General features: G+C 57.0%; 1 protein-coding gene across 2 annotated transcripts; it reads right to left on the bottom strand.

The window, feature by feature from the left end:
• Positions 1-329: 329 nt before the first annotated feature.
• Positions 330-24,095, bottom strand: SH2B3 (SH2B adaptor protein 3). 2 transcript variants are annotated; one of them, XM_036277154.1, is made up of 7 exons: positions 23,370-24,095; positions 3,783-3,884; positions 3,605-3,696; positions 3,420-3,517; positions 3,107-3,321; positions 2,842-3,013; positions 330-2,678 (listed from the first exon to the last, which is right to left on the bottom strand). In XM_036277154.1, exons 1-7 carry the CDS (start codon positions 24,093-24,095, stop codon positions 2,392-2,394), a joined length of 1,692 nt encoding a protein of 563 aa, XP_036133047.1. In that variant the 3' UTR covers positions 330-2,391. The 2 variants fall into 2 exon arrangements, with proteins under 2 accessions (XP_036133047.1, XP_036133046.1); XM_036277153.1 differs by having other exon boundaries at positions 3,420-3,520.
• Between the last annotated feature and the right edge of the window lie 1,740 nt (positions 24,096-25,835).

Below are 25,835 nucleotides of genomic sequence, written 5' to 3' on the forward strand. Positions count from 1 at the left end.
CAGCTGTGTTCTTGTTAAGAGGCATGAACAGCGTTCCTCTAGCCTGTGGGAGATGTTAGAGCTCACAGGACATTTGCGATAAGAGACTTAGCTCTGAATAAAAGCTTGAAGAAATCTCAGGCCACCCTTAGGGGAAGGGAAGGGTTCAAGGCCTTGATTTTAGATTAAGAAACTGCTCTATAAAAATAGTGTTCTCTGGTCTAAGATTTTAACGATTGCTATTCCTTTTTCCTACACGGTCCAGAAATGATCAAAGGCAGAAGATTTATACCAGATAAAGCCATATGGATTGCTGGTCTAAAATTCAAGGCAGGTTAGTTGACTTAATTCTTTGGTGCTGGTGACTGTTAGTTTGTAAAAGTTGGTTGAAGTCAGATTAAGGAAGTGACGGTGCTGGGAGCAGTCCAGCTGCCCTCGTCTGACCCGCGGTAGCTGCAGAGAGCTGGTGCTCACGGTCCCCTTGGCACTCGGAGCCGGGCCCGGCCCCTGGCTGCCAGCAGTGGTCACGTCAGGACTGGAAGGAGGGTGGCGTACGCATCGTGCTGCGGACTGGCCACAGCCAGTAGGGTCACTGAGGGCATCTAGCTCCCTCTCCTCCAGCTTGACCTGCTCTAGTGGAAGGGGCGGCACTGGCTTAGGGTCACTTCTTCCCAGGCCGTGACGGGGCTTTCTGGTGGAGTGTGTTTGAGCTGTCCTGGTAATGTAGACATGTTTAGAAAGGAAATGTTTTTCTTGAACGTGTTATTCTGAAGCAGTCTAGAGGTGGGTGACTTTCAGTTCTGAGTCTGATCTTGCATTTTGTAGCAGAGGTCAGAGCTGCCAGCTCGCTGTGTCTGGCGTGCCTCTTGGCCCTACCTGAGAATTACTTGCTGAGAGACTGCCAAGGAGTGAGTGCCCCTGGCTTGAAGATGTCATTGCCCAGATGTGGAGGGAGGGGGTTTGCTTGGGTCATTGTTTAACCCCTTTCCTGCACCAGTGACTTGTCAGCATTGACTCTCTGCGACAAGCTTTCTCTTTGAAAGAGACGTTCAGATAGTGCGCGCTCCTCTGGCTCACACTTTGTGTAGCATTCATCACTTAGAGAATAAGTGTCCTTAGAAATGGACCAAAAGTCTGGATCGGATCTGCTTTACAACCTGTGAAAACACCCAGAAGTGTTGAGGTGGCTTTTTGCCCCCAAAACAGCCCAGAAAATTTTAGAAGCTCACCTCTGACCTCTTGGAGTATAGAGAATGGCTGGAGGGAGCAGACAAAGCCCTCAGCCCGGGTAAGGCAGGCAGCAGTTTCAGGCCACAGGTTAATTTTAGCCTCTGATGTATATTTTTATGCACGAAAACTGTGCTGAACTCCCAGATTCCTGAAGCCACTTGGTTGAGCCTGGCTGCACTGAAGGACTCTGCTGGCCCCAGTGTGGTGGGGAGGAGAGGTGAGATCTGACTGCGGGGCCTCCCTGGGTGTTGGGGCGGTGTGCTTGCGCACTCTTCACCAGGGGAGGCTGGAACAGCGCTGAGTGTGGGCTGTCGAAGGAGTTCCTCGTTTAGCTATGGCACCAGATTCGTAGCTTCCATTTTGGCTCTAAAATGAGCCATTAGGGGCTGGTGGGCTCTGAGCCAGCCATGAAGGGTTTACTAGAAAGGCCCAGGAGCCCTTCTCTCTCACCGCTCACATGAGTCTCACCATAAAGCTGAATCCAGTTTTCTAGTCATAAGGCACCAGGGTACAACTGTGATCTGCCACCCTCCCAGTTCAGTGACCGCCTGAGGCTACAGCGGACCAGGAAGCCAGGTGTGCTGGGTCAGGCCGGGCACGTAGGGTTGCATAGCTGTCTGACTGCAAAAATCGGATGGTGTTAGTTCAAGCAGTGCAGTAAAGTAAGCAATGGTTTAGTTTTGACACCTGAATCCTTTGAGAAATGTATCTGAGGTAAAATGTTTAAGATCATTTTGACCTTAGCCTGACCGTCTGCCAGCTTTGTCGTAAGGCTGAGTGTCGAAGCAGGATGGGTTCGGGCGCCTGGGGCATGGGTGCCCAGAGCTGCCACGTGGACTGAGCTACAGTGGGAAACCATGAGAGTCCAGGGCTTGTTAGTGTTTTGGGCTTCCTGATGACCCCTCTCCCCCACGTAGAAAGTCTGTCTGTCTTCAGCCGTGTCAGTGAGAAGGAGCGAGTCTCCACTGCCAGGAGCTAGCGGCATGTGCGAGCAGGAACTACAGCTGTAAACAACAAGGAGAAAGCCGGTGGGAACTTACAGGAGGCCCTTTAACAGGCCTAATAGGAGGGTCACATCCACACTGGAAGGAGCAGTTAAGTGACCCTTAACTCTCTGAAAGGAAGGAAAGTTACATTCACCAGCCCTGTCTGCGGCTGCGCTCCTCCAGGCTCCACTGCCTGTCAGAGGGGTGTGTACTGGTTGTCTATGGCCCGCAGGTGGCTCCGGGGGGAGGAGTCCATTTCATAGTCTGAGTCCCGGGCTCGGCTGGCAGATTCAGGCTCCAGGTGGTGCAGGCTGTTGGCCAGTTCCTCAGGCGAAGGCACCAGGTGGAAGATCTGCTCTGGGGGAGAGGACCGGCCTGGGAGACCCTCCGGGCTGAGCCCCTGCGGACAGCCAAGGTGGGGAAGGCCCAGCTCTGATTCCCAGCGGGAAAGCGAGAAGGGGAACAGGACAGTGTTGGAGGAACCTGGGGGACAAGTGACAAAGAGACCATACTGTCAGTTTTCACAGGGTAGGAAAATGTTGGAAGGACACACATCTCTGTCCCTTGGTTTGCAGCACAAGCTTTTACCCTTTATGTGGCTCCCTGGGCTATCCCACCCCTTTAGCAAGGGGCACTGGGCTCACACCTGGTGGCTGGGAGACGACGACCACATAGCTGGACAGCCGGACATCACAGGCAGCTCCGCATTCGAGGGGGATGGGCGAGCGCTGGAAGTGGCGGAGCATGTCCATGACCGAGGGGAAGTGGAGGTGCTGCACTCGACACTGGCCCCGCTCGGTCAGCGACAGGCGCAGGTGCTGCGGGGGGAGGGGAGGGGTGGCTCAGGCAGTGGTTCCCGAGGCCTTGAACTTGAGGGGTGGGCGTGCAGCCCCACCTGCCTTGCCCCATACCTTGGCTATGCCTTGGAAGTTGAATGTGAGCACATATTCCCCACGCCGAGTCTCACTCTGCCGTACCAGGAACACTCCATGAGCGTCAGGGCCCTGCAGCTGAACCAGCTGAGCTGCCTTCACGCGGGAGATGGGCCCATGGAACCAGGGGTAGCAGGACAGGAAGTGGTCTGTTTTCTGGCAGGCTGGGTCCAGCAACCCCCCAGGAGGAGCAACTGGTAGAGAAGATGGGTAATGGTTGACCCTTGTGGGTGCCTGACATCCTGGGGTGAGGCTGGGTCAGACGCACCCAGAGCACACGGGACTCACTCACCTTGGTTCAGGGAATCTGTGCTTCCCCTGGGAGAGCTGGACGAGCCAGGCTCTGGAGCTGAGGGAACATGCATCCTCTCGGGGTCTGTGCTCTCCAGCCTGCTGGGGGGAGAGGCTGGGGTTAGGGATCTGGAAAGGTCGGGGTTGGAGTCCAAGCTGAGAGAGGGTGGAGCCCGGGCACCTCACCCTTGGCCTGTGCACTCCCGGAGCTCGGCCATCCACGAATGCAGCTGCTGCTCGTCTCCCACCTCAAAGATGATGTCTGTCCGGTCCTTCACCTGGCGGAAGGGAAGGGGACGGCTGTGTGGGGGTCCTTGAGGGGTGTGTTTCATCCCTCCCGGGTGTGGAGAACCCCGACACTTACCTTCAGCACGAAGGTGTGGAGGTTGTCGGGCATCTCGAGGCGTGTGCACCGCCGGACCTCCTGGATGCTGGAGCAGGCTGCACGCAGCTTGGGCTTTGAACTCTAGGAGACCGAGGGGGGCGCTCAAGGCTTGTCCCTGAGGGTCCTGTGCCCACCCAGGCCCCCAGTGTGGAGGGAGGTCTAGCATTCTGACTTGCAGGATCTCACAAAGGGTCCTTCTGAAACGCAGTCCCTACTCCCCACACACAGATCCCCAGAATCCCGTTGGGCTGAGGGCCAAGCCCCCTGCACGTGTGGCCACTGCAGCACTGACCTGTGCTTCTCTTCCCGCTGGTGGAGCAGAGAGCTCTTCATGCAGCCATGGACATGAGCTGCCTGACCCTCTGTCACAGCCCAGAAAGGGGACATGAGGGTCTTCAACCCAAGCCCCTTTTCTCTCTGGTGCTGACTGCTAGGGGCCCCAAGTCTTCGTTATGCCTTTAGCTGCCCCCTTCCATCAGATCCCCATTAGCATGCGTCTCTCCTGGCCTAACGGAAGCACAAGCCTTGGCGGTGAAGCCATCTGCCTAAGGAAGGTGAGGTTTTGAGCACTAGCGTCTCACTAATCTGTTCTGCCTTCAAGTCTCCAGACGAGGGATGGGTTTGGCTGCAGGGTAGGTTAGCCACAGGCTTCTGCCAATATGCCCAACCTGGCGCAGCTGGCCCCAGTTTTACAGCCAGCTGAAGCCCACACAGAACCGTGGGCCCAGGGGTCTCCCATGACGCCCAATACACACACGGTTCAGGGTAGGCAGGAAATGGTCCCCCAAACCCTTTGCCAGCAAGAGCCCTTCTAGGTCCAGAGTGAACCTGGCTGGAGCAGGGGCTGGCCCTGCAGATGCTTGTCCGCTGAAAGCAGGAGGCTCTGGGGCACCCGAGGAGCCAGAAGGGAGGGCAGCCCTCCACGACCCCTCATTTCTAGTGATAAGACCGATAAGCTGTTTCTCCAGGACTCATGAGATGATCGATGGCTGCTTCCAGCGGAGGCCAAAAGAAGATAAGAATATGGTGGAAAGAGCCAGAGAGGAGTTGGGGACTGGACAGAGGAGGCCCAGCTGGGCTCCCCTGCCTCCAGCGGTTCCCTTCCCAAGGGCCAGGCGCACTTGGAGAACACCGTAACCCCCAACAAGCCAACGCAGGGTGGGAGGTAGAAACAAGAGGCAGGCTTCAGGGGACCCAGCCCCCACCTCCCCTGCCCAGAAGGGCATACTTGGCCAGAGGCTGCCTTTTCCACAGGTAGTGTGAGCGCCGACCCCAGAGCCACATGCTGAGCCCTGCTGTGGGTGCACCTGACAGAAGGACGTGACTGCAGCGCTGGGCTGCCTGCCTTCAACCCCACCCCTGGCAGGGAGACGGCAGGGCAGCCTGGCCAAACTGGGACTCTTCCCGTTTGGGCCCACTCCCAGCAGGTCTCTGGAGGTCCTGTCCTGCCCTGGTTGGTGGACACAGCAGTCTGGGGCAGTAACAGCAGCTCTAGAACCACTGACGTTACAAACGAGGGACAATGAGCTCAGAGGGGTTGCACAACTAGTAAATCCCAGGCCCGGGTAGTCAGGTGAGGGGTGCACAGCAGAGCACACGGAGTTCTCACAGCCAGCCAGCCTCCCAGAGCCCGTTTCCTGTCTGCAAAATGGCTAAGGTATGAAGGGCTACTTCCTTCCTTCTCCTGCCTCTGCAGTTAGCCCTGCCTGGACCCCACCCTCCCCGCTGGCTCCCTGCCTCCCGACCGCTGAGAGGAAGTAGGCCAGGCCAAGAAGGGAACAGGCCTCGTCTCCCTTTCAGTTCCGCTCAGGCCTGGCCCCAGTCCCAGCCCCAGTGAGTGCAGAGATTAAGCAGCAAAGCCACTGGTTTCGCTCTGAATGTGGAGCCCTCCGTGCCAGCCCCACCTCCAGCAGCTGAGGAACTGCTGACCTGGCCTGCAGTGGTGGAAGAGGATTCCCCTCCACGCCCGCAGGCCCTGGCTGCCGTCTGCCTGCAGGGTGAGCGTGACAGGTTCTTCCTCCTCACGGCAGCCCAGGCGAGAGCTGCCCGTCAGCCCGTCTGTCTGCCCTGGAGTCTCACAGCTCAGGAGCTGAAGCAGGGGGTCTGGCTCACTGCACGCTGCCTGAGAGGGGGAGATGCCCCCGGCCCTCCCCAGAGCGGAGCCATGCGTGCGAGCATGAGGACACCCCACCCGTGGCTGGTCGAGAGCAGGACTCGGGAGCTGGCTGCTGTATGGAGGGACCAGCAGATGGCTGCCTTGTTGAGCATACGATGGACGGAGAGAAGCAAGCCCAAACAGTAGCTACAGGAACATCTTGGGGCTTCAGGTTCCATTTCTCTCACATTCCCTCCATTCCACCTGCCTTGAAGAGCAAGCTGGGCCAGCTCTGGACCCATCACAGAGTTGCACTGTGCTTAGCTGATCAAAACAGCCAAACCACTCCAGGGGTCTGTGGTACAAAGAGCAAAATCACCCACCACATGCCGCAGCATCCACTCCTGGGGAGCGAGATTCCTCAGCTCCCAGCATCCAAAAAGCTGACTTCTTTCTTATGGCTGTTGTGACTCTAGTAGTACTAACCCATTTCTTTCTTTGCTCTGGCTGCTAGGAAGCTCGAAGAGAAAGATGCAGACCAGCTCTGACACTACTCTCACAGTAGAGCCTGCATTTCTATCACTAACTTTATCTGGGTGTTTACTTCTCGTTCCTCTAGGCTTGAGGATGTAGTCCTGATACTTCACTTGTTGCATAACCCTGGATAAGTGTCACAGCCCTCCTGGCTTAGCCAAGTGATTTAGCCAAGGCGGGCGAAGCCCTCTTGGGTCCACACGCACACACGTGCTCCTTGCCATCCTGCAGGGCGTTCACATGTACTACTACATACCCTACGGTAGAGAAAACAATGACATGTAATTTACATGAAAATAAAATAGTTCACTGACTGAATTACTCAGGTGCTTCTGAGTTTCTTTTGAAGGGTCAAGAACATGAAGGAGCCAGGGGCTGGGTGAGCCCTGGAAGAACAATTGGTTCAGTGGACATCGAACTGGACAGAAACTTCCGTGGACTTCTGTGCGAGACGGAGCAAGTTCTGGCCCTAGGTTTGTTGTGTCCTGTGCTTCTGGAGGGCGGTATGGACAGCGGCGCCTCCCCCCACATCCCCTTGGTGCTCCTAGACCCGCAGCTGGGGCTTGGAGCCCCGACTGCCTGGAGGGATGAAAGCGACAATGAGCACCAGACTCGCCTGGTTCTGTGGGCCTCGCTGTCCCTCATGCCTTCGCCGGAAACTGTCCCTGTGCTAAGGGGCAGGGCCGGGGGTGGGGGGGGCCTTCGAGAGTCTTCCAAGGCACTGGGCTGCACTGTCCTCTGCCATGCCCTCACAACTATCTTGAGTGGGGCCTGTCACCATTCACACCTTCGAGACCCCAGCAGAGGGACTGGCCAAGCCTTCACTGAGCTCCAGGTGCCGGTGCCCCAGCCTGGACTCACAGAGCTTCCGTTCTACCAAGGGAGCTGGACACCAGTGGGAAGACACACTAAGGGCTGAAACAGGCAGGTAGGCTGCAGTGGAGGCCAAGTGGGCTACGTCAAGAGCAGGGCTGTTTCCCAGGCACTGGGACGGCCTTTGCAGAGGCCCTGAGGTGGGGAAGCACATGGCACCCGTGACCCACAGGGAGGTGGTCCCACAGGCCCAGAAGTCGCCATGGGGTTTGGGCTTATTCAAGGCAGGGTGGGGAAGTGGGAGCTCATGTGGAGTCCCTCCACATGGGGCCAGAGCCAGCTCTGACCGCTGCTGCAGGGCAGAGCAGCGAAAGACCTGGCACGGGGGCTCCCTGGTAATGGGCAGGCCAGACCCTCACAATGGCCTTGCTCCATCCACTGCGACCCACCTGGCCACTGAAGGGGCTTTTATCCTCGAGTGACTGCCCGCCACCTGGAATTCCCCAGGCCACACCAGCCCCTGGCAGTCTCGTCCCTGCAAGGGCTTTTGGGCAGTAAGACAGGAAGCTGGAGGTCAGGCCACAGGCCTCAGCCACGGCAACCATGCTCTTGAGCCGGCATCTCAGCAGCCTGGAGCCTGGCTCGAGGTGGTTAGATGAGCCCTAATACTACCTTTGGGATCTTGGGCATAGCACTAACTACAGCCTCAGTTTACATGGGGACAGTAAGCAGATCTTGCTCACCTCCCATGAGTATGGGGAGGATGGGAGGTATCTTGGATGAGGACCTGAAAACAAAGGCTCAGCAAATTCCAGATCCCAGTCCTAGAGAGCTCAGTCCCCCAGCCCAGCACCAGGTGAAATGTCATTATGGAAAGTGCTTACTCAAGTCTTAGTGATTGGTACCAAACAAACTTTTGAAAATAACCACACAAGAAAAATGCTCTGCCTTGTTCCAAAAAGGATTTCAGGTGGGTGATCGAGATACGCAGGGAATCCCGCTTACCACAGGTTTGCCTCTGAGCTTCCCGGCACCAGTGCAGAGGGGACTCTCCAAGAGAAGGCAGCCTCTTGCGCACAGTCCGTTAAAGGCTCTGCGAAGTGCTGGAGTAGAGAAACCTGTTGAACCCATATGTTCCCCAGACTTTGGCCCTTCACTGTCCTGCTCAGAAACCCCGGGGCCTGCACAGCTGATGCCCAGCAACCTCCCCATCCTGGCGTTTGTGAGTTACAGCCCTGGCCTTGCGTCACAACTGGCTTCATCCTCCACGGACAAGCAACGCACCTCTCCTGGCCCAGCCCGGTTTGTAAGGGGGGTAACAGTGCTGCCGCCCCCGCGAGCATTCAGCAATCTCGTGTGTGCGACTGAGCTTGTGGGTGTGGAAAAGTCCCCGGGGGGCAGCACCAGGTTGGGGCAGGCCTTAAGACCCCGGTCCTAGGAGCTGTGACCTGCTCCACAGCTAAAGCCCCTCCCTGAGAACGCCGCCCTCCACTGGCCCTGCCTGGTCACTGCAGTCAGCTCTCAGGAAGGCCTCCCTGCTCCCTTTCCACCTTTGTGTCTCCGACAGGGCACAGCTAGTGGCTATAAATGTTTGCTGAACTCTCCCCAAAGTGTGGAGGTGGGAGGAAAGGCATCAGGCCAGGGAACAGCGCCTAGAGGCCAGGACGCACAGCTGCCCCACAAGATGGCAGGGCTGCTGTGGCGAGCATGGTGCTGACAGGCCGCACGCCACCCTGCGGTGCGCACCCTGCGCTGTCCACCGGGGCTCCGGGACTGCTGGAGTCAGGCAAGCACTATTGAAACGTTTTCCAGCCTCACAGAAGAGAGCATCATATCAAGGAATGGAAGTGCTGGGTGGGACCAGAGAAGTAGGAAGTTCCTGTTCCAGAGTAAAGGATAACCCTTGATAGTGAATACGGTGACATTACGGTGAGAAAGCCCTCACTGCCCTGCCCTGGGCCGTCTGTCCGTCTGTCTGAAGACCAGTGCAGGGGGGCATCCTGTGACCCCTCCAACAGCCCCTGAGGCTGGAGTTTCATCCCCACTTCACAAATGAGACAGGCTAAGAAAACCTCTGCAGGGACAGCCCAGAGAACACATCACAACCAGCTGGCCCAGAGCCTTGAACCCAGGGGCATCTGAGTTGAGTGCTGGGCAGGGAGGCCACCCCGGCCACCCCTCCTGCTGGCACTGTCAGGAGACCTGCAGGGGAGAGGGCACGGTCCACCCCATGGAGGCAGAATGGTGATGCTGGGGGCAAAGGGGTGCTCACAGGGACCTCCCACAATCGGATGAGGAGTTGGAAAACTAACATCCTGACCCCCCTGAGGTGGGCAGCATTGAAACTGAGCTGCCATCCATCAATCCTATTCCCAGATAGATCCAGATCCAGCTACTTCCCATCCCTCAGCTCGAAACTCACTTGTGGGCCCCACTGTGCTAAGCGAGGAAGCCCAGGGCCTCACGTGGTCCAGGGCCCTGCACAATCCAGTCCTCATCAGCGTTCCCTCTCTGCTCCGGCCACATCGGCCTCCACTGTTAAATGTACCAAGTGTACTGCACCTCAGGGCCTTTGCACCTGCTGTCCCCACTGTCTGACAGGCAGTGCCCCCACATCTGCACAAATCTGGCTCTTCTCAGATTCAGGTCTTAACTGAAGTGTCACCTCCTCAGGAAGGCCCTCCCTGACCACAGTGTCTAAACACACAGTCACCATCACATGACCCTTCAGCTCCTTCACTGCACTTATCCACTTGTGAAACAGGCTCTGCGAGGACTTTGTCTTGTTCATGTGGCATCCCCAGCCCTGAGCACAGTACCTGGTAGGCTGAATGTACTCGATCGTATTCCCACAAATATTCATCACAGGCCTTTGTTTGCCAAGTATCATGGGCGCTGGGGCGGATACCCTGCCTGCTGAGGGCCAAGGAAGAGGGACAGAGACACTGCAGGGAGTGTGACCAGAGGGAGGGTGGAGGACATGGCTGGGCCCCCAGCTGCCAGGGGAGAAGACCAGCCAAGGAGGTTCTTGACACCCCACACGGTTACCAACCTCGTTTTCCAGAGGGAGACGTGGAGGCCCTGAGAGGCGAAATCACTTGCCCTGGCCACAGAGGGATGAGCTGAGCAGAGCTGGGGCTCAGGCCCTCATCTGCCCAGGTCCAGGGCCTGTGCTCCCCACGGCAGGTCTTGGCGGAGAAAACCTCCCTCCTGCAGGGAGCCCTCTCTGGGCACATCGTGGTCAGTGCGATTCCTGTGCCTCCCCCTCGGCTCGGGGCTTATCAGGCCTGGCCATAATTTCCTGGTGATGCAGCTGCCCCCACCATCTGACGAGGAGTTCCTCTGGGGGTGGGGACGGGACACCAAGCCTTGTTCCCAGCTGGGGCCCAGCAGTGGGTTGGTCCAGAGGAGGTCCTTAGAGAGGGTTTGTCAGATGGATGCTGAGCTGGGCGGCTGCCTGGGGCCCCAGCCCTGATGTCTGGGGAGCCGAAGCAGACGTGGGCGTGGTGAGTTATCTCACCCCTTGTTCCCAGGCTCCTTTGGGGGCAAACTGAAGGCAGAGAGCCAGTTCCAGGGCCTGAACAAATGTTGGAACTAGGGCCACAGGTCACTTCCTGCCCTGCCCCCAACCAGGGCCACCAGCCCCACCACCACACACAGGCCGCTCAAACGCCTGCAGAGGCCACTTTCTGTGACCCCTGAGCGAATCACTTCACTTGCTGTGCTTTTGTTTCCTGGTCTGTAAAAGAGGTGATAACACGATGCAGCCCCAGCGCTTCTGTACCCACCCTGCCTGTGTGCAGACCCCAGGTCCCACCTCCCACGGTCTGCCCCTGCTGCTGTGCCCGTCCCCACAGAGGACCAGGAAAGGGGTAAGAGAAGCTTCCCGAAAAGCCTCACAGGTCAAGTCAGCTCACCCCTTTCTTGACAAATGAGCCCCTGCAAGTTTCAGACCTACCCACAGCCAAGGAAAAAAAGAGACCCACACCCCCAAGTATAGCCCCCTGCAGAGACAGGGTCCCCACCTCTCCCTCCTCTGGGAAGGTGGTCCCGCAGTTTCACACCCTAGTGACAGGGTTGGACCCTCTGGATCCTCCCACTCTAGACCCTCCGAGGCCCCAAGGAGGCTGGGCTGGTGGTAGGTAGTCAGAGATGCTGGGGCAGACGGGGGGAGGCCTATCTAAAGCCTCACCTGTAGGGAGTTACCCCAAAAGGGTCCCCCCCCCACGTCAGACTCTTAGTGACAAGTCACAAAGCCCCTCCTCGGAGACATGGAGACCACCCCACAGAGACACAGACAGCCCCCAAACACCACACCCAGCGCCAGTCTGGGGTCCCACAGCCACTGAGCCCCTCCTGAGGGGCGGGAGTCCGAGCGTGGATGAGCCAGCTGCCGGACTTCCGCTCTGAGGCCGCCCGCGGGGCCGCACCCGAGGGGGGTGACCGTGGTTTCAGAGGGGCCACCCCGGAAGTCCTCGCAGGCATGTGTGAGCAGGCGAGCCAAGGGACTGGTCACCCCTGGCACCTGCGCCAGCTCATCTTGTCTCCCCCGGGGTGACAGAAGTCCAGGCCCAGTCCTGGCTCTACTTGGGGCAGCGCATCCTGGGCCGGCCTTGTGGGCAGGAATGAGGAGCCAGCTCCACCTTCACTGGCCAGGCTGACACCTGCGGCTCTGTCCCCTCCGCACCTGTGCTCACGCTGTGCCCACAGAGGCCGCCATTCCTGCCACACCTTTGGCTCGCAGGATGACCAATTAGGATCAGCGACTGTCCCAATCTGGGAGCTAAGGTGACGTGAAGAGTGAGCTGTCACAGGTTGCTCAGCAACCAGTCTCAATGACCCCTGCTGCCCGGCAGGCCCGGGACGGTCAGTCAGGCACAGTGGCCTCTCTGGAAGTGCCCAGCCAGGCCCCATCCTCGCTGCCTGTTGCAAATCAGCTGCCACCAACCCACACCTTGAGTGACCACATCCTGCTCCCATCATCCCTGCCAGGGATTCTCCCTGCCCCACACCCCTACCCCATGTGGCCAGAGCCCCAAGGCCAGTGTGCCATCCACACCTTTACCCAGGCTGTGCCTACCTCTCCTCGTCCACTTGTGGTCACCTCAGTCCCAGGGACACTCCAGGCCATGAGGGCTGGGCTGTGGTCAGCCCCTCCAGACAGGGGAAGCCTGGTTCTGAGAGGCCATGCCACGTGCCCAGGCCCCTGAGCAGGGAGGGGACACGCCCAGCGTCAAACCGGGTACTGCCCTCCCAGGGCCCTGCCTGTGGGCTCTGTGGAACCCACACCCTAGGAAAACAGATGGGCCTTCAGGAGTCTGTCAGTGATCACGGTGGGTGTCACAGGGCCAGGGGTCCCAGAACTGTCAGCCCCCAGGGACGTGAACGAGGTGCCCACTTCCCAGCCCTGCTACAGAGCCAGACCAGACGGGGGACGCCCCTCAGCCCAGCTTGCAGCCTGGCTGGGCTGTCTGCTCCGTGCCCGTGGAGGGTGGAAAAAGCTGTGGTTAAAAAAACAAGTAACCTCTTTCACTGGCCTTGGCGGGGGTTGCACCGGAGGGGAGCGCGGCTCGTCACCACCAAGATCCCCAAACGCCCTGGATGGTGGCCACCACCCGCCTTCGAAGAATGATGATTCAGAAGGGGTGACAGTGAGGGCCTCTGGGGCTTGAGGGGCTGTGGGGACACTAGGAGTCTCCGAGCTGGCAGACCTGACAGAAATGATGAGGGCCAGAGCCAGAAGCCCCAGCAACTGGCCAAGCAGGTCACAGCTGCAGCGACCACAGCAACGCTCTCTACTTCTCCCAGCTCAGGGCCTGTCACTATCTTCAGCCCGCGTTTAGTGAGCATTTACTGTGTGATATACCTGGACACACAGCCTCTCACTGACCTCAAAAAACAACAGGGAATCAAACCAGCCACAAAGAATACAAACCAGCCCTGGCCAGTTTGGCTCAGCCGTTAGAGCGTCGGCCTGTGGTCCGGAGAGACCCGGGTTCGGTTCCCGCTAAGGGCACGTACCTCGGTTGCAGTTTGTCCCCGGCCCTGGTTGGTAGTGCGGGTGGCAGCCACTCGATGTGTCCCTTTCACATCGATGTTTCTCTCTCTATCTCCCTTCCTTTCTCTCCCTCCTACTCTATCTGAACAAAAAATGGAAAAATATCCTCGGGTGAGGATAAAAAAAAAAAAATGAATAAAAACCAGCTGGATTAAACAATTAAAAGTGGAAGAAAAAAAAAACCTAAGTAATTATAAGACCCCAGGCATTTCTGAGCAGAAAAAGCAAAGAATGAAACCATAAAACATCACTGTATTTTACTGTCCAGGCTTAAAAACCTCCATAAGCCAAGAAACTCAAGATTAAAACTGAAAGTTCAAATGGCAAACTGGGACCATCTGCAACACGTGACGGCTGGTGTCACGTAGAACCCTCACCCGTCAGCGAGGAACAGTGAGGCAGACAGCACAGAGGGTGGGCAGCAAGGTAAATGGCCTACAAGTCACAACAAATGCATAGGACCAAGTAACATAAGAGAAACAGTCAAAACCTACAGGGCAGACAGTCCATCAGGGTTGCTGGGGGCTGGGGCTGGGGCGGGAGGGGCTGACTGCTAACAGGCACAGGGCTCTTTCCAGGTGATGAAATGTACGCAGTGAATGTACTAAAAACCCATGAATTGCACTTTCATGTGGCAAACTGTTTGTTATGTGACATATCTCCATTATCTCTCATTCCACTCGTAATCACCCTGAAGTTGGTGAAGGATTTTAATGTAACACCCAGTGCGGGTCCCCACTGGTGGTGAGAAGGTAGGCGGGTCTAACTTCCCTGGAAAGCTGTTTGAAGGGAGGTACCACAAGCATTTGCAGGGGCTGGTGAGCCCCGGAGAAGACGCTCAACACCAGTGGCCAGCAAGAAGGTACACCGCCGGGACGCTCTGATTGTGCACAGACAATAACAAGTGTGGGTGAGAAGTGTAGGAATCGGTACAAAACGGTCCAGCGCTTTGAAAACCAGTTCAGTTAGGTCTTCAGATAATAGACACAGAGTTAGCACACACCCAGTGACTACCCTGTGGACGTATACCCACGTGACGACGTGTACGGCACCCCACGTTTCGCTGCTCCACAGATGTTGCGATTTTTTTTACACACTGAAAGCAAAGAGACCCTCCTCAGCAACTAGACTGTGACTCGCTTGGTCTAGAAGGGAACATGCAGTATCCCCGAGGTCTGTCTGCACACCAGTGTCCAAGTGGACACCTAACATCCATCCAGAGACACATAAAATGGGAACCTTGAAAACATTCTACTAAGTCAAAAACAAAAGATCACTTACTGTCTGATGCCATTTCTCGTTCAAGGACAGACTAGGCAGATCTAGAGACAAAGATTCATGGTTGCCAGGGGTGGGGGGCTAACGGATACAGGATTCTTTTTGAGATGCTGAAATGATCTAAAATTAGATCTTAGTGACAATTGCACAACTCTGCAAATATACTAAAAACCACTGTATACCTTAAGTTAATTCTCGAGTATGCAAATGATATCTCAGTAAAGCTGAGAGTGCAAGTGTGCAAACATCAGATGGGCCGGCCCGCGGCCCCGGCCGCACCTGCCCTGGGAGGGGCCGGCCCGAGGAGGGCATCAGAGTCGGGCACCAAGATGCACGTTGGTCCTGGAGCTATCGACTTGGGCAAAGAAGTTCGAGATGATTGAAATTGGAGTCTAGGTGATAACAGATAAATATGGCATGGCCTAATTGTATAAATGTAACTCTCTGCAGCCAGTATTTTTAAAAAGACATTCTTGAAAAATATTTGAGAAAACAGAAAAATGACCAAAACCTGTAAGTGGGAAAAAAAAACCACAGGTAGATGAATGTCAGTCCCACAAGGGCTGGGGTTTTGTCCAAAAGTTTCCACTAGTATTTCTAGCATCTGAGCACAGCTGAGTGAGACAGGGCTGAAGGAACTGCAACTCGGGGAAAAAAGTGAAAGAAACAGAAGAAAAAAAGATTACAAAGACATCTACCCAAATGGAAATGCTGGTTCTCTCTGGGTAGTAGGGTTGTGGGTGGTGTTTCAGTTACTATTCTATAATTTCTTCCATGAGCTTTATTAATTGAGAAAAAAACAAAACCCCAAATATTAGGAACTCAAACATGGAGGCCGTCGGCAAGTTAGTTTCCTAGATTACACGAACGTTTGAGATGAGTCAAAGCTGGGCCCCATCTCCGGTCGCAGCCCCCTCTCTCTGCTGCTGCTGGAGATGGCAAATGCCCCACCCTGGTGCAGTCGGGGTTCAGGTCTGGTCCGTGACGGGAGGGTCCCAGGCCCTGGTCACAAGTGAGGGAGGACCCAGAGCCCCTGCCACGTACGCCGTCACCCACTGGTTCCAGAGGCTGAGGTCCATGGCCTGAGGAACACAGTGGCCTCCTCCCCAGCTCAGAGGGGACATAGAAAAAGGGGTGTGGGGCCCCCAAAAGGAAGCTGAGGTGGCCCCTCCTGCCCTGGGGGGAGGAAGCTACCCCACGGGGAGGGCTGGCCGCGCAGAATGCAGAGATCTCTTCGTGTGCATTTTGGTTTCCTTTCCATTCACAAAGAAGTGGGCGGGGGATTTCCAGTGGCGGCCGCCCAGCCCGCGGGCTTGTCAGCTGGTGCCCAGGCCAGGCGGCTGCAAGGCCAGCCAGCAGGCTGTCCATCCCAAGGAGGGTGCTAGGGACCCACCCCTGGATCTGGCCCCTTACTACGCAGGATGGGGAACATCACGCAGGCCCGTGAGCCTGTTTCTGACTCAGAATCACCCAGCAAGTACTGACGTTCCATTTCCCAGACGGAAACAGACTCAAGGAGCCTAGGTGTCAACCAAGCCTCTCGCTGGCCGCCAGTCCACAGCCCCGACCCAGCGGTGGTCCATCCTAACACCCACTGCCCCAACCAAACAAAACCAGAAGACCCACTTCCAGCCAGCTGACAGCAGCAGACAGGCCCCGAGGAGAGGGGACCTGGAACAGCCCCCAGAGGCAGAACCATACTGATAAATGAATAGCGCTCCCTCCCCTCCCCTGCTGAATCGGGGCCCTCGCTAGTCTGTGGGCTCATAGAGTCGAAGCCGAAAGGAAGCACAGCGATACCATCTGCCCGCAGTTGCAGCATGATCGGGGTTTTCTTCTAAGCGGCAAAGCAGTTTTCAAAAGGGATCTTACACAGAACCCCAATAAGGGGCAGGTGGGGCCGCTGTGTGTGCGGTTGGGGGCCCCACGAGAGCCGTGCCCACTAGCACCCCTTCCTTCCTCCCCCCACCAAATCCTGGGAGGCCCAGATTAAGCTCCTTGGTCACCCATTTCACAGCTCAGAGAGGGGCAGGGACCCACAGCACCTGGGGCAGGGCAAGGACTGACCCTCAGAGTCACCCCGAGAGCCTTCTCCCCCGGGCTGTCTCCCCCACGGTCTCTCTCTGGCCCATGAAGAACCGCCAGACTAGTAGGTGGCCAGTGAGCAGTCTCTCTGCCTGTTTTGGGGACTAAACACAACCCCTGGCCTTGGCAGGCCCACACGGGACTCTGCTCTGGGCTCTGCCACCCAAGGCTGTGTGGCCTTGGACAAGTCTCTCTACTTCTCTGCGCCTATTTCCTGACCTGTGCGATGACCCCATCTCTCGAGTTTGTGGTGATCCCATGGGCTGTGTCAAATACTATGCCTTGAGGACACTAACAGCCCTGGCTGGTTTGGCTCAGCAGTTAGAGTGTCAGCCCATGGACCAAAGGGTCTCGGGTTTGATTCCTGGTCAAAGGCACGTGCCTGGGTCGCAGGTTTGATCCCTGACCCTGGTCTGGGTCCTGTGGGAGGCAACCAATCGATGAGTCTCTCACATTGATATTTCTCTCTCTCCCCCTCCCACTCTCTAAAAATCAATGGAAACATATCCCCAGGTGAGGACTAATAAAACAAAAACAACTAATAAAAGTAATGAGTCTGGCCGGTGTGGCTCAGTGGCTGAGCGTGGACCCATGCACCAAGAGGTAACGGGTTCGAATCCTTGTCAGAACACATGCCCAGGTTGTGGGCCAGATCGCCAGTGGGGGCCGTGCAGGAGGCAGCCAATCGAAGTTCTTGCTCATTGATGTTTCTCTCTCTCTCCCTCTCACTTCTTTTCTCTCTAAAGCCAATGAAGGGAAAAAAATTTTTTTTTTCTCACCAGAGGACATTCTTGCATTTATCTTCAGATAGAGCGAGCCGGAGAGAGGGGTGAGACAGAGAGAGAAACATCGACGTGAAAGGGACACATCGAGTGGCTGCCACCCGCATGACCCAACCAGGCCGGGGACAAACTGCAACCGAGATACGTGCCCTCAGTGGGAACCGAACCCGGGCCTCTCTGGACCGCAGGCCGACGCTCTAACCGCTGAGCCAAACCGGCCAGGGCGAAGGGAAAACATTCTTACATACAAAGTAGGAGCCGCGAGCGAGGGCAGTGGTCTGGGCCTCGCAGCTCCCAGGGTGGCGCAGAGCCGGGGCACAGCCGCCCGGGCGGAGGCAGGAGCCCAGGCCTGTGGGAGCCCGGGCACTGCCCCTCCCGCCGGCCGCTTCCTGCCCGGCCCTCCGCCTCTTCCTCCTCGCGCTCCTGCCTCGAGGAAACCGCCAGGCCCGCTGACGGACGTCCCTTTCTTTCTGCTTCCTCTTTCCCACACTCAGGCCCCGGGCCCACACCACAGCAACTCTGCCTCCTTTCCTCATCTGTGAGGGGTGTGCGGGGACAGTGCCAACCCTGCAGGCTGAGGGGTGCGGGGCAGAATCAGCCCATGCGCCACCCAGGCTTGCCTGGGCACCTGCTGCCCGCACAGTCTGGCCACACACACCCACAGCCTGCCTGCTCCTGCGCAGACCCCTGCGTGGGCTTGGGTGGCCCCTTGTCACAGACCCCGACCCCTAGGCTGTCTCCCTGCTGAGCTATGTGCTCTGAGGGGGTGGGGCTTGGTGCCCCAGGAATGTTCAGCGCCTGGACACAGCCCGGCTGCCTCTCGCCCAGTCACACTTAGTGTATCTACAGCTCCCCCCACGCACAACCCCCAGGAAGACACTATGACCATCCCCATTTTACAGATGAGGAAAACTGAGCCAGCAAGGTCAAGTCACTTGTCCATAGGCGCCCAGGTCAGAAGGGGCAGAGCGGAAAGGGCTCTGAACTTCACTGCCCAGCCCACCCCTGACCACCCCCAGGACAGGAGGACCAGCCAGTCCCCATCAGACCACTTCCTCGTGGGGGATTCAGGGCTCTGGGCTGAGTCCCTTGAGGTGTCCCTAACCTCCTTTCTCTACCTATTCTCTGGGCTGGGCAGCAGAGGCCCAGGGCAGAAAGTGCTGGGTGAGGGGGGAACGGGCCCCCCGCTCTGGGCTGTCCCCCCATATGTAAAATGGTGGCACTGAACAAGGTGGCCACAGGGAGCCTTTCCTGTCCTGAGAACCCAAATCAGATGCCCTCACCCAGATGGGCCCCGGTTAACCACCGTCGCCAACAACAGTAAGTCCTTCTGAAGACGTGCTGGGCACCAGGTGCGCCAGCTACCTGGGCTCCGATCCCGTCTCAGCTACGCCAGAGCTGAGTGGCCTTGGACAAGTCCTCTACCCTCTCGGCACCAGTCCCCCATCTGTGAAACGGGGTCATCACAGAAGCTCCCTCTCAGGCTGCCGTGAGGATTAGATGAAGCCAGGTCAGTAAAGGGCCCAGTACATGACAAGTGCGAAAACAATGTTGACTAAAAAAGTACTTTTCCAACAGTAGCTAGAACTCCAGCATCACCCCCTGCAGGGTGAGAGAAACCGAGGCTCGGCCCCAGGTCCAGCAGGGCTGGCAAAGCTTTGAGACCATCTCTGCCAACTCAGAGGCCTGGGCATATGGGGAAACTGAGGCCCAAAAGAACAAAGGGCTGGCCCAAAGGCCATGGCCAGCCAGTCATGCTCCATTTGCAAGTGGACCCCCAGCTCCCAGGGAGTCCCTGCCCCCGGGCCAGCCACCCTTGATCCAGTGGCTGCTTGTCTGCTTGCCCCTCCCCTGGGAACCCCACCACCTCCCCCAGCAGAGCCTGGGCAGGGGCCTGGCTTGGATCCACTCCCGGTGCTGCTGGTCCCACACTGCCAGACCCACCGATCATGTAGGAGAAACCGGGAATCTGGATTTTTATGTGAAATCTCTGGTGTTTTTTTTTATGTGAAATCTGGTTTTTTTTAAGTTTATCTTTATTGTTGAAAGTATTACAGATGTCCCTCCTTTTTTAACCCACTGACACCCTCCTCCCCGCTCCCCCCTTCACCTCACTGCAGTCTGTGTCCATTGGTTGTGCATATAAGTTCTTTGGTTTATCTCTTCCGCCCCCCCCCCGCCCCGAGGTTCGAGGTTCGTCAGTCTGTTCCCTACTTCCATGTCTCCATATCTATTTTGCTTGTCAGCTTATTTTGTTCATTAGATTCCACAAGTGAGATCATGTGATACTTGTCTTTCTCTGACTGGCTTATTTCACTTAGCATAATACTCTGTTTTATGTTTTTAAATACTGGCAACCAAGCCAACTTTTTTTATTTTTCTTTCAACTGCCGAACGGGGCAGCACATCCCTCCCTGCCCCCCACTCCCGCCTGGCCGGGGGCTGCTCCTCGAGGACTCCTGGCCCACGCCCACCACAGGGCTGTTGCCCTTGCCGTTCCCTCAGCCTGCGACTCTTTCACCCAGGTCTTTCACGACTGCACCTTTCCTCATCTCAGAGGTCCCCTCCTGCCAAGGAGCCTTCAACGACCACCCTCTGGCGGAAGCCCCCCCAGCCCCCCGAGGGCCAGTGCACAATGGAAGGCAGGGCGCCCACCGCCCATCCACCTGCAGGGCTGCCACTGAAGCCAGGAACACAGTGACTTCTCGAGCCTCTTTGGACCTTGGGAAATGGCCACAGATGTCTCCTCCAATCCCCTGCAGCAGCCCGGCTATGGCCTCGGCTTACACACCCCAGTAACAAGGAGCTCCTGCCTACCCAGTCCTCAGAATGGCCCTACTTTACAGATGGGTACACTGAGGATATGAGTGACAGCCCAGGGTCACACAGCTGCTCAGAGGTGGACCTGGGACCTAACTCCGATGAGCTGTCAGAAGCTGACAGAACGGGCCTCCTCTGTCAGGCCAAATGCTGCAGAGGGGCTGGGGGAGATGCCACCAGGGCTGCTCCCTTTGCGCCCGGGGCCACCTGGGACCTAGATGCCCGCCCCTGGGCCCGGTTTCTCCAGGGCCAGGCCACCACTGCTGAGCCCTGAGGATTCAGACTCGGGCCCCACCTCAGGGTTTCTGAAGAACAGGAGCCTTGACAGGGACCTAAACCAGCACTGAAAAAAACCCTGTGTTCTCAGCCCCAGAGTCATTACCACGGCAACCATAACGACAACACGGGGGGCTGGTAACAGCACTTCCCTGTGCCAGGCCGTCAGCAGATGTGCTTCCCAGTTAAACCATGAGCCCCACGACGTGGGAACTAGGAACAGGTCCCTTGTACAAAGGAGGAAACTGAGGCTCAGAGAGGTGACGTCACTTGCCTAAGGCCTCCGAGCTGGGAAGGGGCTGACTCATTATTCCAGCTCGGGCCCATTTGACTCTGACACCTGGCTTTCCAACATGGTTTATTTTAAGCGTGAACGTTGTTTGCAGTGAAGTTTCATAGGGAGGCCCACACTGCTGTGCAGATAAGACGCGTCTGGGCCGTTATTCGCCCTTCATGGTGTCACAGCCTCGAGACTTTAAAAGTGATGAGCAAACAGAGTTTTTATCTACACTTATATTTTTCTGACAGCTTTCCCACTGTGTTTGGAATAAAATGCTACCTCCTCACGGGAATCTCTGCCCTCACATGCTCTCCATGCCTCGTCTTCCCTCTCCGCCCCCTCAAACTGGCCTCATCTTTCCTCAAAGCATGAGGGATGCTCTGCCGTCCAGGGCTCTGCCTGCTGTTCCCTCTGCCGTCCGGGGCTCTGCCTGCTGTTCCCTCTGCCGTCCGGGGCTCTGCCTGCTGTTCCCTCTGCCGTCCGGGGCTCTGCCTGCTGTTCCCTCTGCCGTCCAGGGCTCTGCCTGCTGTTCCCTCTGCCGTCCGGGGCTCTGCCTGCTGTTCCCTCTGCCGTCCGGGGCTCTGCCTGCTGTTCCCTCTGCCGTCCGGGGCTCTGCCTGCTGTTCCCTCTGCCGTCCGGGGCTCTGCCTGCTGTTCCCTCTGCCGTCCGGGGCTCTGCCTGCTGTTCCCTCTGCCGTCCGGGGCTCTGCCTGCTGTTCCCTCTGCCGTCCGGGGCTCTGCCTGCTGTTCCCTCTGCCGTCCGGGGCTCTGCCTGCTGTTCCCTCTGCCGTCCGGGGCTCTGCCTGCTGTTCCCTCTGCCGTCCGGGGCTCTGCCTGCTGTTCCCTCTGCCTGGACACCCAGGGAGTTGAGGGGTAACTCAGGATTAAGATCTCAGTCCAAAGTCACCTTCTCAAGACTCACTTTGAAACTTCGGTAACTAGACTGTGGTGCTGATGAGGACAGACGTACAGGCCGAGGGGACAGAAGAGTCCAGAGGCACACAGGTGGACACTGGGTTCAGGATGAAAGCAGCAGACAGCACTGGGACACAGAACTGTGAGCCCCCCCCCAAGGAAACCGAGTCGAGATGGAGCGTGGTCTAAAATGGGGAGGCCAGACGACAAAGCTTCCAGAAGAGAAGACAACAAAGCTTCATGACCCCGACTAGGCCAAGATTCCTTGAACAGGTCACAAAAAGCACTAACGAAAAAGGAAAACAAATGATAAACTGGATTTCATTAAAATTAAGAACTTCTGTTCATGAGACGGTTCCATTAAAGGAGTAAAAAGGCAACAGCCCACAGAGGGGAGATGATATTTGCAACACGAAGGAAAAGTATCCAGAATTCATAAAAACTCCTACGAATCAATAGGAAGATAGACAGCTCAGTAACAAGCACTTCACAAGAGTCCCTTCCAGTGTCCAACATGTGAACAGGTGTTTCACCTGAGTCACCACACGCGTGCACGTGACACAGCACTGACGTGAGTGAGGCGCACTTCACACAAGAGGGTCCTTGACCACACCGTCCCACCATCGAATTAGGGCCCCCAGTTATCCTCCCAGAAGCCTCACTGCTCTGCCCTAGAACAGTTGTATTTATGATTCCGGGCTCGCTTGGAGGTTTGCTCCTTCCATAGCTCCCACCATGATGCCAGGTCCCCCTGGACCCAGCCTGTGCCTGTGAACGAACGAATGAGTAACTGTCAGCCTCCTGACCTAGACTGTAAGCCCTGAGGGCTCAGATCGCCTCTGCTCTGTCCCTCTCTAGAGCGAGTCTCTAGCACAGAATAGGACCACAGAGAGAAAGAAATTAACGAAAGCCACAAGGTCTCATCCACTCGGTACCCCTGCGGCAGAGATGGACCAGGTGTGCAGAACTGCAGCCTCAGCTGGACAGGGGGAGTTAAACTGGTTGCACAGGGGAAAGACAAAACTGTCAAAACCTGGAAGAAAAGAAATTCACAAAGCATGGGGGGTGCAAAGGAATTCCAGGATGGTTTTGAATCCCCCAGCAAACAGCCTCCTGTGTGTCATGGTCAGCCTGGGTCAAGGTCTCCCAGGACCTTGGACCAACCTGCCACAGCCCAGGTGACACCCACATATGGTGTCCTGCACGTTCTACAGAACCCCGGGTCCCCTCAAAACTGCGGAGGTCACCGAAACAAGAGAAGCCTGAGACACTGCCACAGCCGCGAGGCGCCTAGGAGACCTAACGACTGAATCTGATGCAAAATCCTGCGACAGAAGCGGGACATTCGGAAAAAATAGCAAAATCCAAAGACACCTCAAAGTTCAGTCCACAGTAACGACCGCTGCGGGGTCCTTGGTGACGACGGAAGCACACACCGCGGCAGGGCACCATCCGGCGCAGCTGGGAGCCCGGACAAGGCCACTGCACTGTCTTCGCAACTTGTCTGTAAACCAAATGGCTCCGAAGGAGAAGGCGGTAGTAAACGGCGTACTTCCCCGGGCACTCTGCGCCGCTGCGGAAAAGGCCCACCCTCCCGGTCGCCCGACCCACCCGCGGAGCGCCCGGCTCACCTTGGGCGGGTCGAAGAGCTCCAGCAGGCGGTCCGCGCCGTCGGGGCCGCGCGCGCGCCGCAGGGCCAGGCGCCCGCGCTGCCAGCGCGCCCCGCTGTCCATGGAGGCCTCGTCGGCCAGGCTGTAGCGCAGCGCCGCCTCCTTGAGGACCTCGGGCGGCGGCTCCCGGGCCAGGCTCCAGTGCAGGAGCTTCCTGGCCAGGCCGTGCTTGGCCCGGGCCTCCCCCGCCGCCCCAGCGGCCGGCAGCTCCCCGGCCGAGTTGCGGCGGATGATGTGGCGGAGGCTTTGGCGCAGCTGCTGCAGGGCGCAGGGCGCGGGCGGCCGCGGCGGGGCCAGTTCCTCGGAGCTGCGGGCCTTGGGCAGGGCTGGGGCGGCGGGGCCCGGGCCCGGTTCGGCGGGGGGCGCCTCGGCCTTGGCGGGGGGCACGCAGCCCGCCTCCCGGTAGTCGCGGGCCGGTGGCCCAGGCGCGCGGCCCTGGCGCACCTCGTGGCAGAAGTAGAGCTGGAACAGGTCGGTGAACTGCAGCGACACGAGCTCTGCGCGCAGCGGCGCGTGCTGCGGGTGCTCGCGGGCGAAGAGCCAGTACTGCCGGGCCAGCTCCCGCGCCGTGGCCACCGCGTGCAGCTCGCAGAACTCGCTCCAGCCCCGCGGGGCCGGGGCCGCGGGGGACGAGGCGGCGGAGGGCGTGGAGGAGGCCGAGGAGGTCTGCAGGGCGGGCCCGTTCATGGCGGAGAACGAGGTGGAGCGGCCAGGCTGAAAGACACGGTTGGGCAGGCAAGGAGTGAGCAGACAGGTGGGACCGTGCCTCTTAAAGCCACCACCAAGGACTTGTCATTCACCAGGCACAACGTCAAAAATCGAAAATTCTTCATAGCACCCAGTGTTGGTGAGGATGCAGCAAAATGGGCACTGCCCTACCAGGTGGCTGGTACCCTTAAGGGGTACTGCCTTTTTGGAGGCAATGTGGCAGGGTCAGTTTCAGACCCAGTAAATTACACTTCTAAGTGTTCAGGAGAAATATTTGCTCACATGCACAGAGAGGTATGTATAAACAATCCCCTGCTAGACACTTCCCGCCCCAACATTCATAATAGGGAAAAGGTAGATACGGCTGTTAAAAAGTTTAACTTCCATGGCTGAAGGGCTTCTTAAAAGAGGGTTTAGTAGGCAATTGCTAGCCAAGGGGGAGGCTGGTCTGGGTCATGGTCCAGCAGCGTGGCTAGGTAGGAAAGACCTGGTAATGGAGCTTTGCTAAAGTTTATATACATCAAGTGTGTGGGCGTGGGGTAGAGGTTTAACCTGCTCTGAAAGGATTTACATTAGCGATAGACAGAGGAGATGGGGGAAGCTGATACAAACTCCCCCCACCCACACCCACCAAGAAGGAGTGTTTGCCCCTGTGGGCAGCAGATTAGAAACTTCATATGTAAATTACCAGCAGAGTCTCCTGGGTTTCGATAATCACGGAAACAGCCACTTGGAAATTAATCTTAAATTTCAACAGATACACAGGAATGTGAGCACTCTCCGTCAGAGCTGGCCCACAGCTATAACTGCTGTGTCTCTTTCCCTCTCGGCCTGTGGTGCACCCGCAAACTGGAATATTCTGCAGCAGTGGGAAAGGGTGAGGAAGAAGGTCTATGCTACCACCTTGGTGAGATCTCCAAGGTGCACTATGAAGCAAACAAAGCAAACCACAGAACAGTAAAAACTGCGATCCTATTTACACACACATAAAACCAAACTGCCTATTTTTATGGGCACATAAATGTGGGCAAGAAAGGTATGGCTAGAGCGAACCCATTGGGAAACAGTGGTGACCTCTGGGGAGGAACCCAAATTGGGGTACAGGAGAGAAAGTAGCCAAGGAAGAGTGTTCCTACTGGTCTCTAGAAAACAGGGTTAAGAACACAGAGCCTGTTGGCTAGATGCCCTGTAAGCCATTGTTTCTGAGTTGCCTAGCAAGAAGTTTCCTGCCATGCCTCAGCTGGTTTGCTCAGTGGTTAGAGTGTCGGCCTGAGGACCAAAGGGTCACAGATTTGATTCCTAGTCAAGGGCACGTGTCTGGGTTGCAGTTTCAGTCCCCAGCCCCAGTCAGGTGGGAGGCGACCAGTCGATATGTCTCTCCCACATTGATGTTTCTCTCTCTCTCTCTCTCTCTCTCACTCTCTCCCTCTCTCTCTCTCTCTCCCCCCCTCCCTCCTTCCACTCTATCTAAAAATCAATGGAAAAATATCCTTGAGTGAGGATTAACCAAAAAAATTTTTTTTAATTCATAATAAAAAATTTTTAAAAAGCCACATGAATTTTCCTGCCCTGTATATCCGGCTCTTCCTCAACGACCTGTAACTTGCCCATTCTCACTTCTGAGACCTAGAACCCACCCCCCTTCTCCTCTGTCCAAAATGTCTTACACACCCAATGTTGCCTCTCTCTTTGGAATGTCATACTCATGTGAGTTTCCAT

Source organism: Molossus molossus, unplaced genomic scaffold, assembly GCF_014108415.1.
Source record: "Molossus molossus isolate mMolMol1 unplaced genomic scaffold, mMolMol1.p scaffold_m16_p_22, whole genome shotgun sequence".
Lineage (NCBI taxonomy): Eukaryota > Metazoa > Chordata > Mammalia > Chiroptera > Molossidae > Molossus > Molossus molossus.